Genomic DNA, 22307 nt, shown 5'->3' with positions numbered 1-22307 from the left:
TGCCACCATAAAAGATATTAGGAAATGGCTTTTGGGTCTTCCAAACTTTTACTGCAAGGAAAGATAATAACTTTCCAGTAAGTGCTTGTTATTGCTTAATTAAAGTGCCAACAGACACATGTTTTTCTCTTTTCTCCCCAGCCAAGAAAGACATTTGGGCAAGTGTTCTGTGGCTCATTAGATAATTTTGGAATCCTGTGCCTTGGCTTATACCGCATGATAGATGAAGAGGAGAACAACCCGGAAGAAAAAAGGGGAGTATGCTACCTTGGAAAGTGGTACCCATCTATCCAAGCATAGGAGCCAAAGCTACTTTATTTTATGTGAAAGAAAAGTCCAGAGCTGAGGGTCCATGCTTACAAAGAAGGGTCCAGGGGGAGTAGAGAGTGATGTAGGAATAAGGAAGCATGGGTCTGAATAACATGAATGAACTGATGATTGGGATACAATTACTACTGACTATGTAAGGAGAATGGTGTCTGTGTCCCTAGTGACAGCTAAAATGTAGACCCAGATTTTAAATCAGGGTTCTTTTGTAACTTACCCCTCATCCATCTCTATGCAACTTTTTAAAGCTAAAAGCCACTGGAAAGATTTACTTGTTTTCTGCTGGGCTCCTTGGGTAAATGTTTATGGACTGCCTCATTTCTAGCCCATTTGGCTTGGTATGTGTAAATTGTGGGAGTGTTATGTTCATATTTCAGTTAAAACTAAGATCCACTTGATAGCAGCATAGGAGAACATAAAGGAAATGTATGTGGAAGGCAGAAGGGGAAAAGAGAGGGTACAGTCTACCGACAATTCAATAATGTAGGTCCAAACTAAGATTCTCACAGTGGGAATGGACAGGATTCAGTCCATTTTAATTTCTCCAAGAAGAAATTAAAAACAATAGAGTGGAAGAAGATAGAAAGAACCTTGCTCTCGTTCATAGGGAGAAAGAAACCAACTTCCTCAAAGTGGAGTAGTCTTGAATGGAAAGAAAACTTTCTGCTCATCAGAGAAAGGAAGGAAAAGAATGGGTGCCAAGGCAAACATTGCCATACCATGTGCTTAAACGAATTTGTATGTAACACCAGGATCTCTCAGTGAAGCATAGCCATGGCCGTTGCTGAGAGAAAAGATGGAGGAAGTATTACAGGGAGTTGGGAAAGAGGTAAAAGTGTAGGTTAGCTACTGAGAGTAATAGAAGAACTTGGTTGTAGGTTTGTAGAAGCAATACCCAACTCGAAAATGAAAGGACAAAGGATTGAAAGTCCTGATGACGTTAAACAGTGGATGTACTTAGAGTGCAAGAATGAACGGGGACAGAATGATGTGAAGTGACAGCCAGAGAGTGATTTCTGGAAACATGATATTTGAGAGGTGGGACATGTCAAGAAATGATGACTTCCAGTATGTGCTCAGGAAAGTGGTTTGGAGATAAGATTCTTGGGTAGTGGAAAGGCGCCTAGCTCTTGGAGTTGTAAGCCACATAAACATTGCAGGCACATGAAATGATAGTGGTCCTAGAGCTTGAAAGAAAAAGTATCCCAAGTGCAAGAGACCTAAATAAACATGGAGGTCTATAGATGATACTGATGAATCAAGAGGGATGGTGATCTGGCTATAGAGTATTCATCACAAAGATGGTGGGGAGCAGTGATGTTCTGGAAGCAGCACTGGGAAGCATGAATGATGCTGGTTTCTCTCTTTCTCTGCCTGAACTCCATGCCCTTGCTCCAATACTTCTGGAAAACCCATGGAACATGGTAATAGGGAAAATGTGCAGCCCCTCTTTGAGAGGACATTCTGGAAGGAAATATTTCTGTTTCAAAGGGAATATGTGGCTATAGCAGATCTTATTTAAACTATTATAGATATCACAGGGAACTCAGTAGGAAAGGTAAAAAGGGGAAGATTGTTCAGTGAAAGGAGGTCAGAGGTGCACTGAGATGGGCGTTGAGGAAATACGAGGTGACTATTTGGGGCAGTGGTGAAGAAATACAGGATGAAAGACATGAAAAGTTATTCTGCCTTATTCTGCCTCAGTGTTCTGACATGAATGCTCGTGTAGTAATTCATTTAACTCACATTTATTGAGGATTTGCTATGTAGCTGCTACTGTGCTAAGGCATCCTGCTGCCCTGTAAACAGGACCAGGCTGTGGGTGTTCTTTAAGACTCACTGACATTCACTATTTGCTTACTAGTCAAAATTTCCAATAAAACTGGTTTATTTTTTTTTTCCATTGGCCACACTACATTCTGTGTGAAAGATGGTGGTGTAAGTATTAGGGTAGGCCTAAGCCAGAATAGAAATAGCTGGAATGTATGTAATCTGCTTTTGATAAAGCTTGGCCAAGTGCTCACTATTGTGCCAACTGAGTTCATTAGCGTAGTGGATATTAAAAACAGGGAAACTTGGAGTCCAAAAGTCAATTAGAGATCAATCAGTCCACACCTCCATCCTATCCCTCTCCCATTAAAGAGGTGAAAAAAGCAAGGCCCAAAGAAGGGAGATGCCATGCCTAACCAAGGTCCGAGACACTTGGTTTCAGAGGCAAAAGTGAATGTTAGTCTCCTGATTCCTAGTCTGAGGCTTCAGTTATACTGTGCCAGGGGTATTCACTATTACTCAGAAACCAATGAGGCAAAGCAGAACAAAAACATTTCCTCCTCTGGCCCAGCAGAAAGACTTCCTTGTTTTGGCCATCACCCATAGCCATGCCATCCTGGCTGCAGAGAGGCTCAGGAGTCATCTTTGGCTTTTCTTACAGGTTTGTGATTACCCGGCCACCCAATAACTTTAAGCTACTGCCCTCGGATCTTGTGTTTTGTGCCATCCCTTATGGCACTTCTTGTTACAAAATGGATGGTACTTCATCTCAGAGTCCGTATGAAATAATAAACATGGTGCCACTGGCATCAGAGACAGTTACAGAAATAAATGATTCTCCTATGGTTGACCCAGTTAACCAGACTACAAAACCACCTTTGACTACATCACTTCATCATTTGCAGCCAAAAACCATTTCCATTAGTGGTTCTAAGCAAACCGTCGTAGCTCACAGCAGTAAAATGCCACCCCAGCCACATTTAGGTGAAACTGAAACCGTGAAAGAAAATGAGAAAGGAAAAATGAAGGAAACCACAGAGGAGAATGCCCCTGCCTCTTCAAAATCAAACTAGGCCTGTTGATATTCTCCACAAGCCTTTAGCTTGCTACTTGTAAAGCATCTCCAGAGATGGTGACTTTGGACAGGAAAATAAAAATGGAAAGATGCCTTTTTTGTGCCCATTGCTTCGTGGTTGATGAGCAAGCCCACACGGGGGAGAGGCAAAAGTCTGATCCAATCCCACTGGGTCTGGAGTGATAAATAAAGAAATACATGACGAATACTGTGTAAGAAAATTTCCTTTCTCTGTGTCCCTCGAACAGAAAATATGTTAGAATGAGCTGTGTTAAAGAGGCCCTTCAGGACTTGGGTTCCTCCAGTCAGGGGATAAAAAGTGAGCAAGATAAAAACAATGAGGACCTAGACACAGGAGACAAGAAATAAAAGAGCCCTCAAATGAAGAATCTTACATTCTTTTTCCTCAAGCAGGCCAATAGTAAACCAGTATATTTTCTCCTTCTCTTTATTCCTCATGCTTTTTCTTTCTTCATCTCTGTCCATAGGAGGTGAGAAAGATCAGATGGGGAGACACCAGTTTGAATCAGAAACCAGTTTGTGTGTAACTAGGACCTAGGTATATGCCTGGCACAGGAATGAATATTAGCATATCCTGAGATAGGGTGCCAAGGTGAAATCACGCAGATAGAAATACATGACCTTCCACATTCTCTAATCTGAGAATAAAGACATCATTGCATAAAAAGCATACAAAACTTCCCCATGTTCCAAAATGAACCATTTACTCCCAATTGGTGGTCTCGTAACGATGACCTTTGTATGTAACACCTTCTTGTGTTCCAGATACAACACAGGTAAAAGAGAAGAGGAAAGAAAATAATAAACTGTATTTCTGATATATTATTTTAAATGATGTTTGTGATATCCTTGACATTCTTAACCCCTTTGCTAATTTGGTATTAGTACCTCCACTTTACAAAGGAAGCAGCTATGGCACAAGTAGGGTTGCTAGATCAAAGAAAAGATACCCAGTTAAATTTGAACTTTCAGATAACCAGTAAATTTTTAGTATGAGTGCGTCCAAATTATTATACTTTGCTAGCAAGTGATCAAATCACCATTTGAACCTAATTGACTTGACTCCAGCACTTGCAGACATTCTGCATCCAAGCACACAAATCAAAGAAATGAAACAAACCAAAAAGAAAGAACATTCATCCACAGGAAATAAAATTTTATATTAGTTAAACTTAGTTTGTAATAAAATTAACTCAGTCTATGTGGGGGAAAAAAGGAGTAATTGTAAGGAAAGTTGTCAGAGACCAAGGAGATTCTTTTTCTTTTCTTTTCTTTTCTTTTCTTTTCTTTTCTTTTCTTTTCTTTTCTTTTCTTTTCTTTTCTTTTCTTTTCTTTTTTCTTGTTTAAGCTTACCTGAGTGATCTTTACCTTCACTTTTTACAGACTGGCTTTTTTTGTTGCCTTTCATTACACATGGCAAAGTATATTTTCTTGCAATTCCACATTTATAGATAAGAGTTGTAGGTGCATCAGAGATTTAACTGGCCTGTCTCTGTCTCTCAAATCCTAATTTCTGAAAGACAGTATGTAGTGGGTTCAGCTTTGGCCACTCAACCACAGCTATCCATGGCTGAGCAGCAGGGCATCTCCAATGAAGGACTTTTCTCAGGGATGAAAGGGAAAATGGTTCATGGTCTGGGAAGACACTGCACCAAACATCTACTGCAAAGGCAGGATCATTCCTTCTCCCCATTCTCTGCGGGATCTTTTACACATAGATTTGGTAGGAAAAAATATTGCTGAGAAAGAAAAGTATAGATTAGTCCTTTGCATATTTAAAATCCACAAATCTGCTCTACACATTATCAACCAATCTGTTCAGCATCTGAATCTCACTTCTCCAGAGTCAAAGCTGATCCCACAAATGAGCTCGTTTCCAACACAGCAGAGAATTTAGAATGAGAAACTCTTTATTTTTTAGTATTTTAGGGGAACAGTTACCAGAAATATGGCTAAATAAACATTGAGGTATATGCACTACAGCCAACATTTGAGTGTTGTTACTGCCAGTCTTGATAAATAAAATTGTCAGAATACCCCTAGACTCCTGTGCAAAGTGATTCCATAGCTCTAGAACAAAACCTTTTACTTATAAATGGCAACATTTTAATACAAATCATGACACTAGATCCTCTAGCAATATAGTAGATTCTTAATTGATAATGATTATTCAGACCTTTATTTCACTGAAGTATGGTTGACACACAATATTACAATACAGGTGTATATCATAGTAGTTCAACAACTCTAAATACTATACTATGCTCACCCACAAATGTGGCTTCCATGTGTCACCACACAACACTACCACAATACCGTTGTCTATATTCCCTATGCTGTACCCCTCATCCTCATGACTTACTCATTTTATAACTGGAAGCCTGTACCTTCCACTCAGTTTCACCCCTTTTTCCTCCCTCTCCCTTATGGCAACCACCAATTTGTTCTCTGTATTTATGGGTTGTTTCTACTTGGTTCATTTGTTTTGTTTTTTCAGATTCCAATATAAGTGAAATCATACAGTATTTGTCTTTGACTTATTTTCAGTTAGCATAATACTCTCTAGGTCCATCCGTCTTGTCACAAATGGCAAGATCTCATTCTTTTTTTTGTGGCTGAGTAATATTCCAGTGTGTGTGTGCGTGTGTGTGTGTGTGTGTGTGTGTGTGCATGTTTGTACACATATATACCATACCTTCTTTATTCATTCATCTATTGATGGTCACCTAGGTTGTTTTCACATCTTGGCTATTTAAAAAGTGCTGCAATAAATATAAGGGTACATATACCTTTTTGAATTAGTGTTATGGTTTTCTTTGGGTAAATATCCAGTAGTGGAATTACTGGATGATAGAGTATTTCTATTTTTAATGTGTTGAGGAACCTCTATACTATTTTCCATAGTGGCTTCACTGATTTCCATTCCTACCAACAGTGGAAGAGGGTTCCTTTTTCTCCACATCTTTACTAACACTTGTTATTTCTTTTTCAAAATAATAATTCTCACTGGTGTGAGGAGATATCTCATTGTGGTTTTTATTTGCATTTCCTTGATGATTACTGATGTTGAGCATCTTTTTGTGTGTCGGCCATCTGTATGTTTTTGTGAAAATGCCTATTCAGGTCCTCTGCCCAGTTTTTAGTTGGATTATTTTGGGTTTGGGGGGGATGAGCTGCGTAGCTTATATATTTTGAATATTAGCCCTTTTTATCAGATATGTCATTTGCAAATATTCTTCTATGCAGTAGGTTGCCTTTTTGTTTTGTTGATGATTTCCTTCACTGTGCCTAAAATTTTTATTTTGATGTAGTCTTAATAGTTTACTTTTGTTTTTGTTTTCCTTGCCTGAGGAGACATATCTAGAAAGATGTTATGACCAGTATCAAAGAAATTGCCTGTGTTTTCTTCTAGGAGCTTTATGGTTTCATGTCTCACATTTGGTCTTTAGTTCATTTTGAATTTATTTTTGTGTATGGTAAAATAAAGTGTTTCAGTTTCATTCTTTTGCATGTAGGTGTCCAGTTTTCCCACCATCATTTATTGAAGGGACTTTTTCCCCCATAAATGAGAAGCTCTTTACCAATTCTAAAAAATTGTAAAAATGATGTGTTGTCATTATATTTTATCATAGATTGACCACATAAGTGTGGGTTTATTTCTGGGCTCTCTATTTTGTTCCTTTGATCCATTTGTCTATTTTTTGCCAGTACCATGCTGTTTTGATATTGTAGCTTTGTAGTATATGTTGAAATCTGGGATGGTGATACCTTCAGTTTTGTTCTTCTTTCTCAAGATTGCTTTGGCTATTCAGGGTCTTTTGTGGTTCCATACAAATTTTAGTGTTTGTTCTACTTCTGTGAAAAAATGCTATTGGTACTTTGATAGGGATTGCATTAAATCTGGAGATTACTTTGGGTAGTACAGACATTTTAACAATATTAATTCTTGGGGCGCCTGGGTGGCTCAGTCGGTTAAGCGTCCAACTTCAGCCCGGGTCATGATCTCACAGTGAGTTCGAGCCCCGCCTCGGGCTCTGTGCTGACAGCTCAGAGCCTGGAGCCTGCTTCGGATTCCGTGTATCCCTCTCTTTCTGCCCCTCCCCTACTCATGCTCTGTCTCTCTCTGTCTCAGAAATAAATAAACATTAAAAAAAAAATTTTAATAAAATAAAAAAAGACAGTATTAATTCTTTCAATCCATGAGCATGGACTATCTTTCCATTTGTATCATCTTCACTTTATTTCGTCAATCTTTTCTAGTGTCTAGAATATAGGTCTTTCACTTCCTTAATGATTATTCAATTATTACTTATAGAAGAACTGATACAAAGACAAGAGAAAATATGCAAGGAACTTAATAGTTCATAAACAATATGTATGTAGGCCAGTAGTTGCTAAGATTTTTTTGAAGCTTTGACTCTTTTGAAAATTGAATGAAAGGTACAGGCTTCTTCCTCAGAAAATTAATATGTGTGTATATTCCACAAAATTCATCATATAAGTGGGAGGGAGGTCATGGATCACCCTATAGCCTATTAATCCATTGTCTTTCTAAATCCCTGATATGGGTCTTCTATAACCACTGGAGTGGTGACCAGAAAGAAAATAGGGCAGGGGAGTCAGGAGACAGGAATACTTGTTTCAGGTATCTAATTAAACACTTATGATCTTGGACAAGTGCTTAAACTTTTCTCAGCTACTTTCCCAGCTCATTTTATTTTTTTATAAAAGCAGAAAGTTAAACTACAGGATGCTGAACATTACTTCCATACTCTTTCATTGAACACATATATCCATTCACTGTCTACTGTGTATCAGGTACTGTGCTAGATGCTGAGGATAGAGCAAGACAAAGTTGCTTTCCCCATGGAGCATACACTCTATTTAGAGGCAGAAAATAAATAAGTAAATGGGCAAGATAACTATGTATTGTGTCAAATACTGGGAAGGAACTAAGCATATTGATGTGATCGAGAATATGATGATCCAGGACCACTGAAAGGTGGGAAGAATCCTGTGGAAACACTGTTTTAGGAGAGAGAACTTGGCATGTACAAGAAAAGAAAGCAAGCCAGTATGGTTACAGGATAAGGAACGAGCCACAGGAAGAGTTACATGATATGATACTGGGAGAATGGGTGGGACCTGATTAAGAAAGATTCTTAGACCATGAAAAACAGATTACATCTTATTCTAACATGTTATTCTATCAATGAGAAGCTCTTTAACAATTTTAAAACACTGTAAAAATGATGTGTCATCATTTATATTTTGAAAGCTCACTCTGGGCACTTATGGTTTCAACAGTATGACTAACTGAATTCAAGTGGATTTTCTTCCTGCTACAAATTCTCAGAAATGCTAGGTAAATTACAACACAAGAATTTTTAAACATATAGCAGCTTTTAAAGGAAGTAAAAGCGGGGCACCTGGGTGGCTCAGTCAGTTAAGTGGCCGGCTTCGGCTCAGGTCATGATCTCACGGCTTGTGAATTCGATCCCAGTGACGGCTTGTGAGTTTGAGCCCAGTGTCGGGCTCTGTACTGACAGCTCAGAACCTGGAGAATGCTTCAGATTCTGTGTCTCCCTCTCTCTCTGCGCCCCACCCCCCACCCACGCTCCTTCTCTCAAAAATAAACAAACATTAAAAAAGTTTTTTTTTTAAGAAGTAGAAGCTTCCAGCCAGAAGCAAGAAGGAGGTCATAGTCAGAAAGAGTGTCTGTGAGAGATAGAAGACTCATCCATAGGACTATTTCGTCAATGGCTGTGACTGTAATGCCACGTGGAGCCAGGAAATACAGACGAGAACTGAGACCTAAGGTAACCATCACCAGGGAAAGCTCAGCTTATCTGTGTAAGAGGCAATCAACAGGCTCCTCATACTGACCCAAGAAAGGAACAAGAAAATTTATCTCTGCTTAGGGATGTTGGTGCGAAAAACACCTATCATGAGAAATGGAAGCCCCAAGCTCACATTATATGTAAATGTAGTATCCCCATTTGTATGCCATGTGGCAGGAATTTAAAACTGAGAAAGGAATGGGAAAAAGAATCTGATTCCAGGCAAGCAACTTCTTGAGATAACTGGTAGAAAGAAATGAATAATGCTTTGCAGGAAAGAATTTTAAAACTCCATTGGTGTTTGGGGGGGGGGGAGGGGGAGGTGGTCATGAATTCAAAACTTTCTAAAAACTGACAATATGCCCACAATAAAAAATTAGAAATAAAATGAGAAATTATCCTCATAAATCAGAATCAGCAGACAAATCAAACAAGAGAGTTAGCATGACCCCAGACTTTGGATATTAGAACAATCTGAAAAAGGCCATACACTTAAAATGATGAAAAAGGTTAAAAAGATATAATTATAAATCATGATGAAAGAAAAGGATACTGTGGGGAAAAAATGAGCAGGCATGGTTGAAAAAGAATCAGAACTTCTAGACATGTTGATTACATTAAAATTCAGTATGTGACTTAAGCAATGTTACATATAGATAAATCTGAATCATTTGCATAAAATGTAAAATAAAGATATAACAAATGGAAAATATGAAAGAGAAGTTAGGGAACATGGAGGAGAGAATGAGAAAGGCTAATATATAAAGAACTCAATTTCCAGACAGGGAGATAATGGGGAAGATGCAAAAAAAAAAAAAAAAAAAAAAAAAAAAAAAGTCACAAAATTTTTAGAATTGATAAAATACAAGAATCCTGAGATATCAGAAGTCCAGTGAGTCATGAGCAAGAAGTCTATATGTAAAATGAGTCTACATATAGACATAGCTATACTTAGACAGAAAAGCAGATTCCCTATAAAGGGATTTCCCTTGAGAAATTGAAGGGGAAAAAAAAAAAGGTTATGGACCAGTAACATCAAAATGCTGAGAAAAAAAATAGCAAAAGTGAATTTATAACCTTATACACATATGCGTATAGATAAATACACATAGTGTAATAGATAAAAATTACCTGAAAATTCATGACATAACTTGCTCAATTTAGCAAATTAAACAAATAACAGTAAACTAATAAAAATCTAAAGAGATTTCACATCATCTTTGGCACTTCCCAGTGGACTTGTCTGGAACAAGAAAGCAGAACACCAGTTCACAGTCTGCTAATTTCATCTTGAGAAACAGCAAAAAATGCCCTCTATCAAGTGGACTGTTAGCCTTAAAGAAATACCGGAGCGACATTTGCACAGAACTGAGGAGTAGGGCAGTTAGGTTTAAGATGACGCTGGAGGAGAATATGCAAAGATCTCTCTAAGATTTGCTCTCCAAAATGTGGTCCCCAAACCAGCAACACCTACATTACCCGAAAGTAGGCTCTGTCCCAGACCTCCTGGATCAGAGTCTGCATTTTAATAAGATCCATAAGTGACCCATACATTACAGTTTGGATTAATATATATGTATATGTACTATGTAATATATGTCTGTAATATATGTTACATACCCACACATACACACATATACATGTATATATACACACACACATAGATTACATGTATTTTATATGTGTACATAATAGTATATCTAATATATATTAAATATCCTCATATTCACATACATACAATTCACATACAAACATACATATGCAGACATATGTAACTATACCCACATCCACATATTTCTGGAAGATAAAAAGATTGGAGATTTGGTTTTAATGAAAGTTGCCTCCTTCAACATTTAGCTCTTTGGCATATTAGCTTCTATTTAAGACCCATAGTACATTCCAAACACCTACAATGAACTATAAAATCCTCAAGCTGAGTACCTTCAAACTGTAAAGGAGTCAATGGAGGTTGGAGTTCAGTGAAGTTGGTGCATAGTTTCCTGGAGGGACAGTAGCCTACAGCTCAAAGCCATGAGTTGTTTCTTGCAAGCCAAGAGACAAAAGAGCCCAACCTCTGTAAGTAATCCTCAGTTTCTCGATTGGCATGCTTAGGGAGACATGGAAAGTGAGGAGGAGGAGGGGGGACAGTAAGAAGAAGGAGGCTTCCAGGGATGGGAGGGAGAAAGAGAAAAGGCCCCTAATGCTAATTAGGTTTGAAAGAATACAGGATGAGTCTAGCCACTGCGTGCTGAGAAGAAAGCTACCTGAGCAGCTGATGGTAAGTTCAGACTAAACTAACTACAAGTCCCCTGGGGACGTCACAAGGTAAACCTGATCGTCTCTGTCATTTACAATCATTATCAGGCAGGCTGCTTCTGTAATTTTACTGGGGAGCCAATTAACAGATCCCTGCAGCTAGGGGGAAATGTCCCAGCCCTCCTCTTGTTTTTGAAAAGGAAAAAAAGCAGCTTTTGTGTGGCTGTCTCCTGACTGTTTCTTGTAAAGGCAGGAGAGAGGGCAACTTCAGACAAAGCAGTGACTCCTCAGGTCAGGTGGATGGTTGAAGTCAGCCTGTTCTCTGCCTTAATTTACTCTTTTCTGTAGCAACCTAAATCAGCCTCCAGATAGCCCAGCGAGCCTTGTTTCTTTTTTTCTGAGGTATGGAAATGCTGTCCATCTTTCACTCTTTCTTGCCTTCAAGAAAATATCTTAGCAGCATTTCATCTTTCAGGAAAGCAGGGAAAGGCTGGCTAATGGTACTGAGAAGAAGGCAGTAAAGAAAGGCCATTCTTATCTTCAATTTATTATTCAACCCCATCTTTCCCCTGATACATCCTTTTTCTTGTCCTCTTGTCACAGGCAGTCTTTTTTAACTAGCTGTCTACATTCGCTACTTTATTTCCACATCTCTGTTTCCCTACTTAAGCCACCCCAACCTAGCTGTCATCTCCATTATTTACTAAAAATACTCTTTCAAGATCACTAATTACACGTAAGTCACTCAATATAGAGAATTAGAACAGTTAATCACACTTTTCTCCCTCCATCCTGAAACTGTCTTCCCTTGACTTTCGTGTAAGACAATCTTCTAATTTTCCTTTTGCTTTTTTGAATATGTATTCTCATGGTACCTCCAGCTTGCCTTTTATACAACACAATTAGGTATTAGCATTACTCAAAGCTTGATTATGGACCTCCTTCTTTTTTTACTCGCGGGAATCACTAAGCAATCCAGATAATTAAAGAAAATTGGAGAGCATATACTGATCAGTATACTGATCTACTGAAAAAAAAAAAATTTCCAGATTATTTTTTCAGAGAAATTGAGGATTCTGCTGGGGAGGGGAAAATTGGCATTCAAGGCCTGGCAAGAGGATGAGCCTAGAAAAACAACCTTTGCTTTCAGCTGACGTTCTTGAAAGGTCCTACTTTAGGATTACTTCAAACTAGAAATAGAATAGTTCTCATAAAGCCTGAAGTCAGATTCAGTGCCTCTCCTTCCCTGATTACATCAAGGTGATCAATCCCTATTGTAACTACCTGTAAGTAAAAAATAAATAAACCCTCTCTGCTGGAAGTTAGTATTATTCAGAGTTTCTACACAGTATCTAGCACTCTATAAAAATGATTATAGTCAGTCTTATCTCTGCCTTAATTTATGCTTTTTTCTAGCAACCCAAATTAGCCTCCAGATAGGCTCCCGAGCCTTGCTTCCTTCTAGTTGCTGAGATATGGCAACACTGATAGTCTCTTTTATTCCTTTTCTACCTTCAAGAAATAAATAATAATCTAAATTATTACCATGAATGACAATACAGAGACTCAAATGACCAAAAACCCAAAGGAAAGAAACAGGTAATGGAGACAAAATACAGATGATCTAGATAGAATAGAGAAGACATACTTTAAAGTAACTGTGATGAATATGTCCAAGAAATTGGGTGACACTTAGATGGGGTCCAAGAAAATGGGTGATGCTTCTTCCTCGCTGGGGGCAGTGAGGATGGGTAACTCTAGTGTGACAGGTACAGGGATTTCACCTGGTTTATAACCACCAATGAGACAGATCAGGAAGCTATTGAAGCAGTCCAAAGGGATGCTGGGATGCTTCAGTGCCCAGAACCAGCTGGACAAAGTGGAGCAAGATAGCAGAAAAGAGGCCCAGAAAAAGGCCTCCACAGAGGCCAGATGGAAGGACACTATCTATTTGTGGTTGGATGGGGTGCTGTACAGGCCTGAACCAGCTCCACAAGGCATGGAACGATGTCAAACACATCCAGAAGTCCTTTGCCAATGTCAGCAAAGACTGGAGACAGAGCCTCAGTGCCACTCAAGGACATGAAGTATTCAGAGACCCTCAAGAACATCTCAGGCCCCCAGATTGTGAGGGAGACCCATGATCTCATTGAACAAGGGGCTTTTCTTCAAGCCTCCCAGAAGCTGATCGACCTGGAGTGCTCACTCTCAAGAAGGGTTGACATTCAAGCAGTCCCACATGGACAGTGGGAACATGCACAACATGACCTTCACCCATGGCTACTTTGGGAGCATGCAGGGGCTCTCAGATGAGCTGGTCAGGCAGATGTTGATGGTGCTGCAGAATTTGCTGGTCATCATCTCCTGTGACCCCACTTGCTGGTCTCAGTCGTCAGGATTATCAAAAGGAAGAAAAATTGACCAATGTGTATCTGACCAAAAAAGGCAAACTAGCTTTATATCTCCCTAGGGGCCCAAGAATTGCAAGGAGAAATTGGAAACTTGGATGGAAACTTGACTGCTAGAATTGAGGACACACAGGAAGGCCCCAGGGAGTCCAAAAAGACGTGGTTCATCTGCCATCTGGAAATCATAAGGAAGTATGTCCTGGATGACCCATCATTGCCACAAACCTAATGGTTGAGTGTTTCCCTCCCCAGTGTGAGATTTTCGGAAGCCATCTGAACATGTACAACCAGACCCTGAGAACATGGATGCAGGAGCTCAAGTCAGAAGACCTAGAAGCAAATGAGAGCAAGAGCCTTGTTGACATGGGTCTCAAATACCTACACAAGCACAGAGGTGATGGAGAATATGGAGCTGGCCCCGAAGTAGATGTCAATGCCCTGGAACATTTACTTTCTCCAAACGTGGTCTCTGAGCTGCTCCACAGGTACATGTCAACTCTCACTTCAGACATTAATACCTGGCTGCAAAAAGCACTAGAAACAAACAAGAAGACTACATAAAAGAGACTGATCCTGAAGCTGACCAAAGTGGGTACCACCAGGTGCTTCCAGATGTTTGAACAGATTCTTTTTTTTTTTAATATATGAAATTTATTGTCAAATTGGTTTCCATACAACACCCAGTGCTCATCCCAAAAGGTGCCCTCCTCAATACCCATCCCCCACCCTCCCCTCCCTCCCACCCCCCATCAACCCTCAGTTTGTTCTCAGTTTTTAACAGTCTCTTATGCTTTGGATCTCTCCGACTCTAACCTCTTTTTTTTTTTTTCCTTCCCCTCCCCCATGGGTTTCTGTTAAGTTTCTCAGGATCCACATAAGAGTGAAACCATATGGTATCTGTCTTTCTCTGTATGGCTTATTTCACTTAGCATCACACTCTCCAGTTCCATCCACGTTGCTACAAAAGGCCATATTTCATTTTTTTCTCATTGCCACGTAGTATTCCATTGTGTATATAAACCACAATTTCTTTATCCATTCATCAGTTGATGGACATTTAGGCTCTTTCCATAATTTGGCTATTGTAGAGAGTGCTGCTATAAACATTGGGGTACAAGTGCCCCTATGCATCAGTACTCCTGTATCCCTTGGATAAATTCCTAGCAGTGCTATTGCTGGGTCATAGGGTAGGTCTATTTTTAATTTTCTGAGGAACCTCCACACTGCTTTCCAGAGAAGCTGCACCAATTTGCATTCCCACCAAAAGTGCAAGAGGGTTCCCGTTTCTCCACATCCTCTCCAGCATCCATAGTCTCCTGATTTGTTCATTTTGGCCACTCTGACTGGCGTGAGGTGATATCTGAGTGTGGTTTTGATTCGTATTTCCCTGATGAGGAGCGACATTGAACATCTTTTCATGTGCCTGTTGGCCATCCGGATGTCTTCTTTAGAGAAGTGTCTATTCATGTTTTCTGCCCATTTCTTCACTGGGTTATTTGTTTTTTGGGTGTGGAGTTTGGCGAGCTCTTTATAGATTTTGGATACTAGCCCTTTGTCCGATATGTCATTTGCAAATATCTTTTCCCATTCCGTTGGTTGCCTTTTAGTTTTGTTGGTTGTTTCCTTTGCTGTGCAGAAGCTTTTTATCTTCATAAGGTCCCAGTAATTCACTTTTGCTTTTAATTCCCTTGCCTTTGGGGATGTGTCGAGTAAGAGATTGCTACGGCTGAGGTCAGAGAGGTCTTTTCCTGCTTTCTCCTCTAAGGTTTTGATGGTTTCCTGTCTCACATTCAGGTCCTTTATCCATTTTGAGTTTATTTTTGTGAATGGTGTGAGAAAGTGGTCTAGTTTCAACCTTCTGCATGTTGCTGTCCAGTTCTCCCAGCACCATTTGTTAAAGAGACTGTCTTTTTTCAATTGGATGTTCTTTCCTGCTTTGTCAAAGATTAGTTGGCCATACGTTTGTGGGTCTAGTTCTGGGGTTTCTATTCTATTCCATTGGTCTATGTGTCTGTTTTTGTGCCAATACCATGCTGTCTTGATGATGATAGCTTTGTAGTAGAGGCTAAAGTCTGGGATTGTGATGCCTCCTGCTTTGGTCTTCTTCTTCAAAATTACTTTGGCTATTTGGGGCCTTTTGTGGTTCCATATGAATTTTAGGATTGCTTGTTCTAGTTTCGAGAAGAATGCTGGTGCAATTTTGATTGGGATTGCATTGAATGTGTAGATAGCTTTGGGTAGTATTGACATTTTGACAATATTTATTCTTCCAATCCATGAGCAGGGAATGTCTTTCCATTTCTTTATATCTTCTTCAATTTCCTTCATAAGCTTTCTATAGTTTTCAGCATACAGATCTTTTACATCTTTGGTTAGATTTATTCCTAGGTATTTTATGCTTCTTGGTGCAGTTGTGAATGGGATCAGTTTCTTTATTTGTCTTTCTGTTGCTTCATTGTTAGTGTATAAGAATGCAACTGATTTCTGCACGTTGATTTTGTATCCTGCAACTTTGCTGAATTCATGTATCAGTTCTAGCAGACTTTTGGTGGAGTCTATCGGATTTTCCATGTATAATATCATGTCATCTGCAAAAAGCGAAAGCTTGACTTCATCTTTGCCAATTTTGATGCCTTTGATTTCCTTTTGTTGTCTCATTGCTGATGCTAGAACTTCCAGCACTATGTTAAACAACAGTGGTGAGAGTGGGCATCCCTGTCGTGTTCCTGATCTCAGGGAAAAAGCTCTCAGTTTTTCCCCGTTGAGGATGATGTTAGCTGTGGGCTTTTCATAAATGGCTTTTATGATCTTTAAGTATGTTCCTTCTATCCCGACTTTCTCAAGGGTTTTTATTAAGAAAGGGTGCTGGATTTTGTCAAAGGCCTTTTCTGCATCGATTGACAGGATCATATGGTTCTTCTCTTTTTTTTTGTTAATGTGATGTATCACGTTGATTGATTTGTGAATGTTGAACCAGCCCTGCATCCCAGGAATGAATCCCACTTGATCATGGTGAATAATTCTTTTTATATGCTGTTGAATTCGATTTGCTAGTATCTTATTGAGAATTTTTGCATCCATATTCATCAGGGATATTGGCCTGTAGTTCTCTTTTTTTACTGGGTCTCTGTCTGGTTTAGGAATCAAAGTAATACTGGCTTCATAGAATGAGTCTGGAAGTTTTCCTTCCCTTTCTATTTCTTGGAATAGCTTGAGAAGGATAGGTATTATCTCTGCTTTAAACGTCTGGTAGAACTCCCCTGGGAAGCCATCTGGTCCTGGACACTTATTTGTTGGGAGATTTTTGATAACCGATTCAATTTCTTCGCTGGTTATGGGTCTGTTCAAGCTTTCTATTTCCTCCTGATTGAGTTTTGGAAGAGTGTGGGTGTTTAGAAATTTGTCCATTTCTTCCAGGTTGTCCAATTTGCTGGCATATAATTTTTCATAGTATTCCCTGATAATTGTTTGTATCTCTGAGGGATTGGTTGTAATCATTCCATTTTCATTCATGATTTTATCTATTTGGGTCATCTTCCTTTTCTTTTTGAGAAGCCTGGCTAGAGGTTTGTCAATTTTGTTTATTTTTTCAAAAAACCAACTCTTGGTTTCGTTGATCTGCTCTACCGTTTTTTTAGATTCTATATTGTTTATTTCTGCTCTGATCTTTATTATTTCTCTTCTTCTGCTGGGTTTAGGCTGCCTTTGCTGTTCTGCTTCTATTTCCTTTAGGTGTGCTGTTAGATTTTGTATTTGGGATTTTTCTTGTTTCTTGAGATAGGCCTGGATTGCAATGTATTTTCCTCTCAGGACTGCCTTCGCTGCGTCCCAAAGCATTTGGATTGTTGTATTTTCATTTTCGTTTGTTTCCATATATGTTTTAATTTCTTCTCTAATTGCCTGGTTGACCCACTCATTCGTTAGTAGGGTGTTCTTTAACCTCCATGCTTTTGGAGGTTTTCCAGACTTTTTCCTGTGGTTGATTTCAAGCTTCATAGCATTGTGGTCTGAAAGTATGCATGGTATAATTTCAATTCTTGTAAACTTATGAAGGGCTGTTTTGTGACCCAGTATATGATCTATCTTGGAGAATGTTCCATGTGCACTCGAGAAGAAAGTATATTCTGTTGCTTTGGGATGCAGAGTTCTAAATATATCTGTCAAGTCTATCTGATCCAATGTATCATTCAGGGCCCTTGTTTCTTTATTGACCGTGTGTCTAGATGATCTATCCATTTCTGTAAGTGGGGTGTTAAAGTCCCCTGCAATTACCACATTCTTATCAATAAGGTTGCTTATGTTTATGAGTAATTGTTTTATATATTTGGGGGCTCCTGTATTCGGCGCATAGACATTTATAATTGTTAGCTCTTCCTGATGGATAGACCCTGTGATTATTATATAATGCCCTTCTTCATCTCTTGTTACAGCCTTTAATTTAAAGTCTAGTTTGTCTGATATAAGTATGGCTACTCCAGCTTTCTTTTGGCTTCCAGTAGCATGATAAATAGTTCTCCATCCCCTCACTCTCAGTCTAAAGGTGTCCTCAGATCTAAAATGAGTCTCTTGTAGACAGCAAATAGATGGGTCTTGTTTTTTTATCCATTCTGATACCCTATGTCTTTTGGTTGGCGCATTTAATCCATTTACGTTCAGTGTTATTATAGAAAGATAGGGGTTTAGAGTCATTGTGATGTCTGTATGTTTTATGCTTGTAGTGATGTCTCTGGTACTTTGTCTCACAGGATCCCCCTTAGGATCTCTTGTAGGGCTGGTTTCGTGGTGACAAATTCCTTCAGTTTTTGTTTGTTTGGGAAGACCTTTATCTCTCCTTCTATTCTAAATGACAGACTTGCTGGATAAAGGATTCTCGGCTGCATATTTTTCCTGTTTAGCACACTGAAGATATCGTGCCAAGCCTTTCTGGCCTGCCAAGTTTCAAAAGAGAGATCAGTCACGAGTCTTATAGGTCTCCCTTTATATGTGAGGGCACGTTTATCCCTTGCTGCTTTCAGAATTTTCTCTTTATCCTTGTATTTTGCCAGTTTCACTATGATATGTCGTGCAGAAGATCGATTCAAGTTACGTCTGAAGGGAGTTCTCTGTGCCTCTTGGATTTCAATGCCTTTTTCCTTCCCCAGTTCAGGGAAGTTCTCAGCTATAATTTCTTCAAGTACCCCTTCAGCACCTTTCCCTCTCTCTTCCTCCTCTGGGATACCAATTATGCGTATATTATTTCTTTTTAGTGTATCACTTAGTTCTGTAATTTTCCCCTCATCTCCTGGATTTTTTTATCTCTCTTTCTCTCAGCTTCCTCTTTTTCCATAACTTTATCTTCTAGTTCACCTATTCTCTCCTCTGCCTCTTCAATCCGAGCTGTCGTCGTTTCCATTTTGTTTTGCATTTCGTTTAAAGTGCTTTTCAGCTCCTCGTGACTGTTCCTTAGTCCCTTGATCTCTGTAGCAAGAGATTCTCTGCTGTCCTCTATACTGTTTTCAAGCCCAGCGATTAATTTTATGACTATTATTCTAAATTCACTTTCTGTTATATTATTTAAATCCTTTTTGATCAGCTCATTAGCTGTTGTTATTTCCTGGAGATTCTTCTGAGGGGAATTCTTCCGTTTGGTCATTTTGGATAGTCCCTGGAGTGGTGAGGACCTGCAGGGCACTTCCCCTGTGCTGTGGTGTATAACTGGAGTTGGTGGGCGGGGCCGCAGTCCGACCTGATGTCTGCCCCCAGCCCACCACTGGGGCCACAGTCAGACTGGTGTGTGCCTTCTCTTCCCCTCTCCTAGGGGTGGGATTCCCTGTGGTTTGGCATGGCCCGTCTGGGCTACTTGCACACTGGCAGGCTTGTGGTGCTGGGGATCTGGCGTATTAGCTGGGGTGGGTAGGCAAGGTGCACGGGGGCAGGAGGGGCAGGCTTAGCTCGCTTCTCCTTAGGTGATCCACTTCAGGAGGGGCCCTGTGGCAGCGAGGGAGTCAGATCCGCTGCCGGAGGTTTGGCTCCGCAGGAGCACAGAGTTGGGTGTTTGCACAGAGCGAGCAAGTTCCCTGGCAGGAACTGGTTCTCTTTGGGATTTTGGCTGGGGGATGGGCGGGGGAGATGGCGCTGGCAAGCGCCTTTGTTCCCCACCAAACTGAGCTCTGTCGTCCGGGGGCTCAGCAGCTCTCCCTCCCTTTGTCCTCCAGCCTTCCTGCTTTCTGAGCAGAGCTGTTAACTTATGACCTCCCAGACGCTAAGTCGCGCTTGCTGTCGGAACACAGTCCATCAGGCCCCTCCACTTTTGCCAGCCAGACTCGGGGGCTCTGCTTGGCCGGTGAGCCGCCCCTCCGCCCCGGCTCCCTCCCGCTAGTCCGTGGAGCGCGCACCGCCTCGCCGCCCTTCCTACCCTCTTCCGTGGGCCTCTCGTCTGTGCTTGGCTCCAGAGACTCTGTTCTGCTAATCCTCTGGCGGCTTTCTGGGTTATTTATGCAGGTGTAGGTGGAATCTAAGTCATCAGCAGGACGCGTGGTGAGCCCAGCGTCCTCCTACGCCGCCATTTTCCCCTAAGTCCTGAACAGATTCTTGAAGTTGCTGCTCAGATAAGTGAAGACTTGAAAATAAAAGTTTGTTACACAAACTAGTCTGTGCCTTTAGCAAATGGATTCATTTTTAAGTAAATCCAAAGATGAAGTTCAGTTGTATCGAGAACGGCCAAGAAGTCAGCAGTGCCCACATTATGTTCAGTTTATGAGAGCCATGAACAACTACTGTCAGAGCTTTAATTTATAGTTGGTTTTAAAAGGAAGTATTTCAAAGAATGAAGTGCAAGAGGGCAGATCTCTGAGCCAACCAAACATGGGTGGAATTCAGACACCATTGCAAAGGAGGGCTGCAGGAGCCTGCTTCGGGAGGTCTTCCTGGATTTAGAACAACCTCTCAGTGAACTGATGGGAAAAAAGTGGCTGTTAGGTTCAAACACTGTGAATATCATCTGTCTCACTGTGGAAGAATATCTCAATGATTTTTCCAAAAATTAAAAGCCATGTAAAAAGAGGAGGATGACAAGTGGGATCCCCGTGGGCCATCATGCCGAAGCGCATCACATTCTGGAGCATCAGGGAGCATAGGGAGGGTGCCAAGAGGGTGGTCAGGGAGGCTGGGCAGTTCCACTTCCTGTTTGGGAACGTGGCTTCTGGATTTGGTAAAGATACAGGTGAGTACGGTGACACCATCATAGCCACTGCAGAGGTTACTAAGCTCACTGACCCTTCTCTGCTTCATCTGGATGTCTTGACTGGTTAGCAACACCCAGATTTCACAGATGACCAGGTCAGCATGCTGCTGGTAGTGAGGGGACACTGGCCTGGCAGGACATGAAGCAGACCATCTCAAGACCCTGGAACAGAATCTGATGCAGGTGAATCCAAACCACATGCCCATCTTCAAGGAAATCACAGTTGCTGGTAGAACATGACAAAGCTTTTCAAGTAACCTTTGGTTTTTAGCTTTATGTACATTGTTTGCACTCATCATCCCCACCCTCAGAAATATATTAAAGCAAAAGTGACTCTCCAGGGGTCACATTAGATGTTTTAGTCCCTTGTACCTGTCTCTGGTAAGCATATTTGTGAAGTGCCCAGGGACATGGTTTCTTGAAGAACAAGTACTCTTCTGTTCTTCAAGCATTCTCATTTTTGTTGTAAACATCTTTATGAGGCAAGATTCTGATGTGAAATGCCTTGTGGTTGATTGTTTATCACAGTGGTGAAAATATATGTGGAGGGGAAAGAGCCCCTGCCTGCATTCACCTCTTGGCCTTTGCTCATTTTTTCATGTAAGACTTCTAAAAACTCTGCTGCTTAATAAAAGAGTCTGAAGTCATTCAGAGAAATGAAAAAGATGAGGAAAGAAAAGCCAGCCATGTATATGTGCTGATAAGAAACAATCCCCAAATAATGTCAAAATTGGTATTAAACTGTATCTATAATCTTTTATATTAACTTCTACCATTTACTATTATTATATTATGATATTTTTATGTCAATGAATATTATTGGAAAACAAAGAATATTTGAATTTCTATAAAAATGTTTACACACACACACACACACACACACACACACAAGAAAAATTGGGTGACAAGATGGAGAAAGTTACCAGACAATGATGATCCGTCAAAAATTATTTAAGAAGTATACGAAGTAAAATTGTATGTAAAAGATGGGTTTAACAGATGTTTGAGTAAAGAAGAAGGTAAAATTAGTGACCTGGAAAATCAGTTAGTAGAGAGTTAGGAGGTACTAATGAAATTGGCTACAAAGTCCCCCACTGGGTTAAGTGGGAATATAACATATATCACCACCCCTACCTTGTTCCAGTCTTTTATTGTGGTATTAGTTTCTACAGTTCACTAAGGGATGAGGTATTATTCTTAGTTTACTATCTTGGTAATGAGGGCAATTTCCAGAGGTTTCCATTTAGTGCTTTCTGCCTTAATGACACTCACCTCCATGGGTCTAGAGTGCCAATGTGTGGATCTTGCCTATTCTCAAGTTTGTCTGTTCCAACCATGTATAAAGGAACTGTGGGGAGAGAAAAGCACAGGTTGAATCAAGTTACTAA

General features: G+C 40.2%; 1 protein-coding gene and 1 pseudogene across 7 annotated transcripts in view; both read left to right on the top strand.

The window, feature by feature from the left end:
• The window catches only part of KCNU1 (potassium calcium-activated channel subfamily U member 1), a 154631-nt gene extending 151253 nt beyond the window's left edge, over nucleotides 1–3378 (top strand). For all 7 annotated transcript variants that reach the window (XM_042983501.1, XM_042983499.1, XM_042983500.1 and 4 more), the window contains 2 exons: nucleotides 142–254; nucleotides 2759–3378. In XM_042983501.1, coding sequence (XP_042839435.1) covers nucleotides 142–254; nucleotides 2759–3170 — 525 coding nt within the window. In that variant the 3' untranslated portion in view covers nucleotides 3171–3378. The remainder of the gene's footprint in view (nucleotides 1–141; nucleotides 255–2758) is intronic.
• Nucleotides 3379–8952: 5574 nt separating this feature from the next.
• On the top strand, nucleotides 8953–21159 carry LOC102963261 (annotated as a pseudogene).
• Nucleotides 21160–22307: the final 1148 nt, after the last annotated feature.

This window comes from Panthera tigris, chromosome B1 (assembly GCF_018350195.1).
Source record: "Panthera tigris isolate Pti1 chromosome B1, P.tigris_Pti1_mat1.1, whole genome shotgun sequence".
NCBI lineage: Eukaryota > Metazoa > Chordata > Mammalia > Carnivora > Felidae > Panthera > Panthera tigris.
The sequence above is the reverse complement of the archived record's forward strand: the minus strand, read 5'-3'. Positions and strand labels throughout refer to the sequence as shown.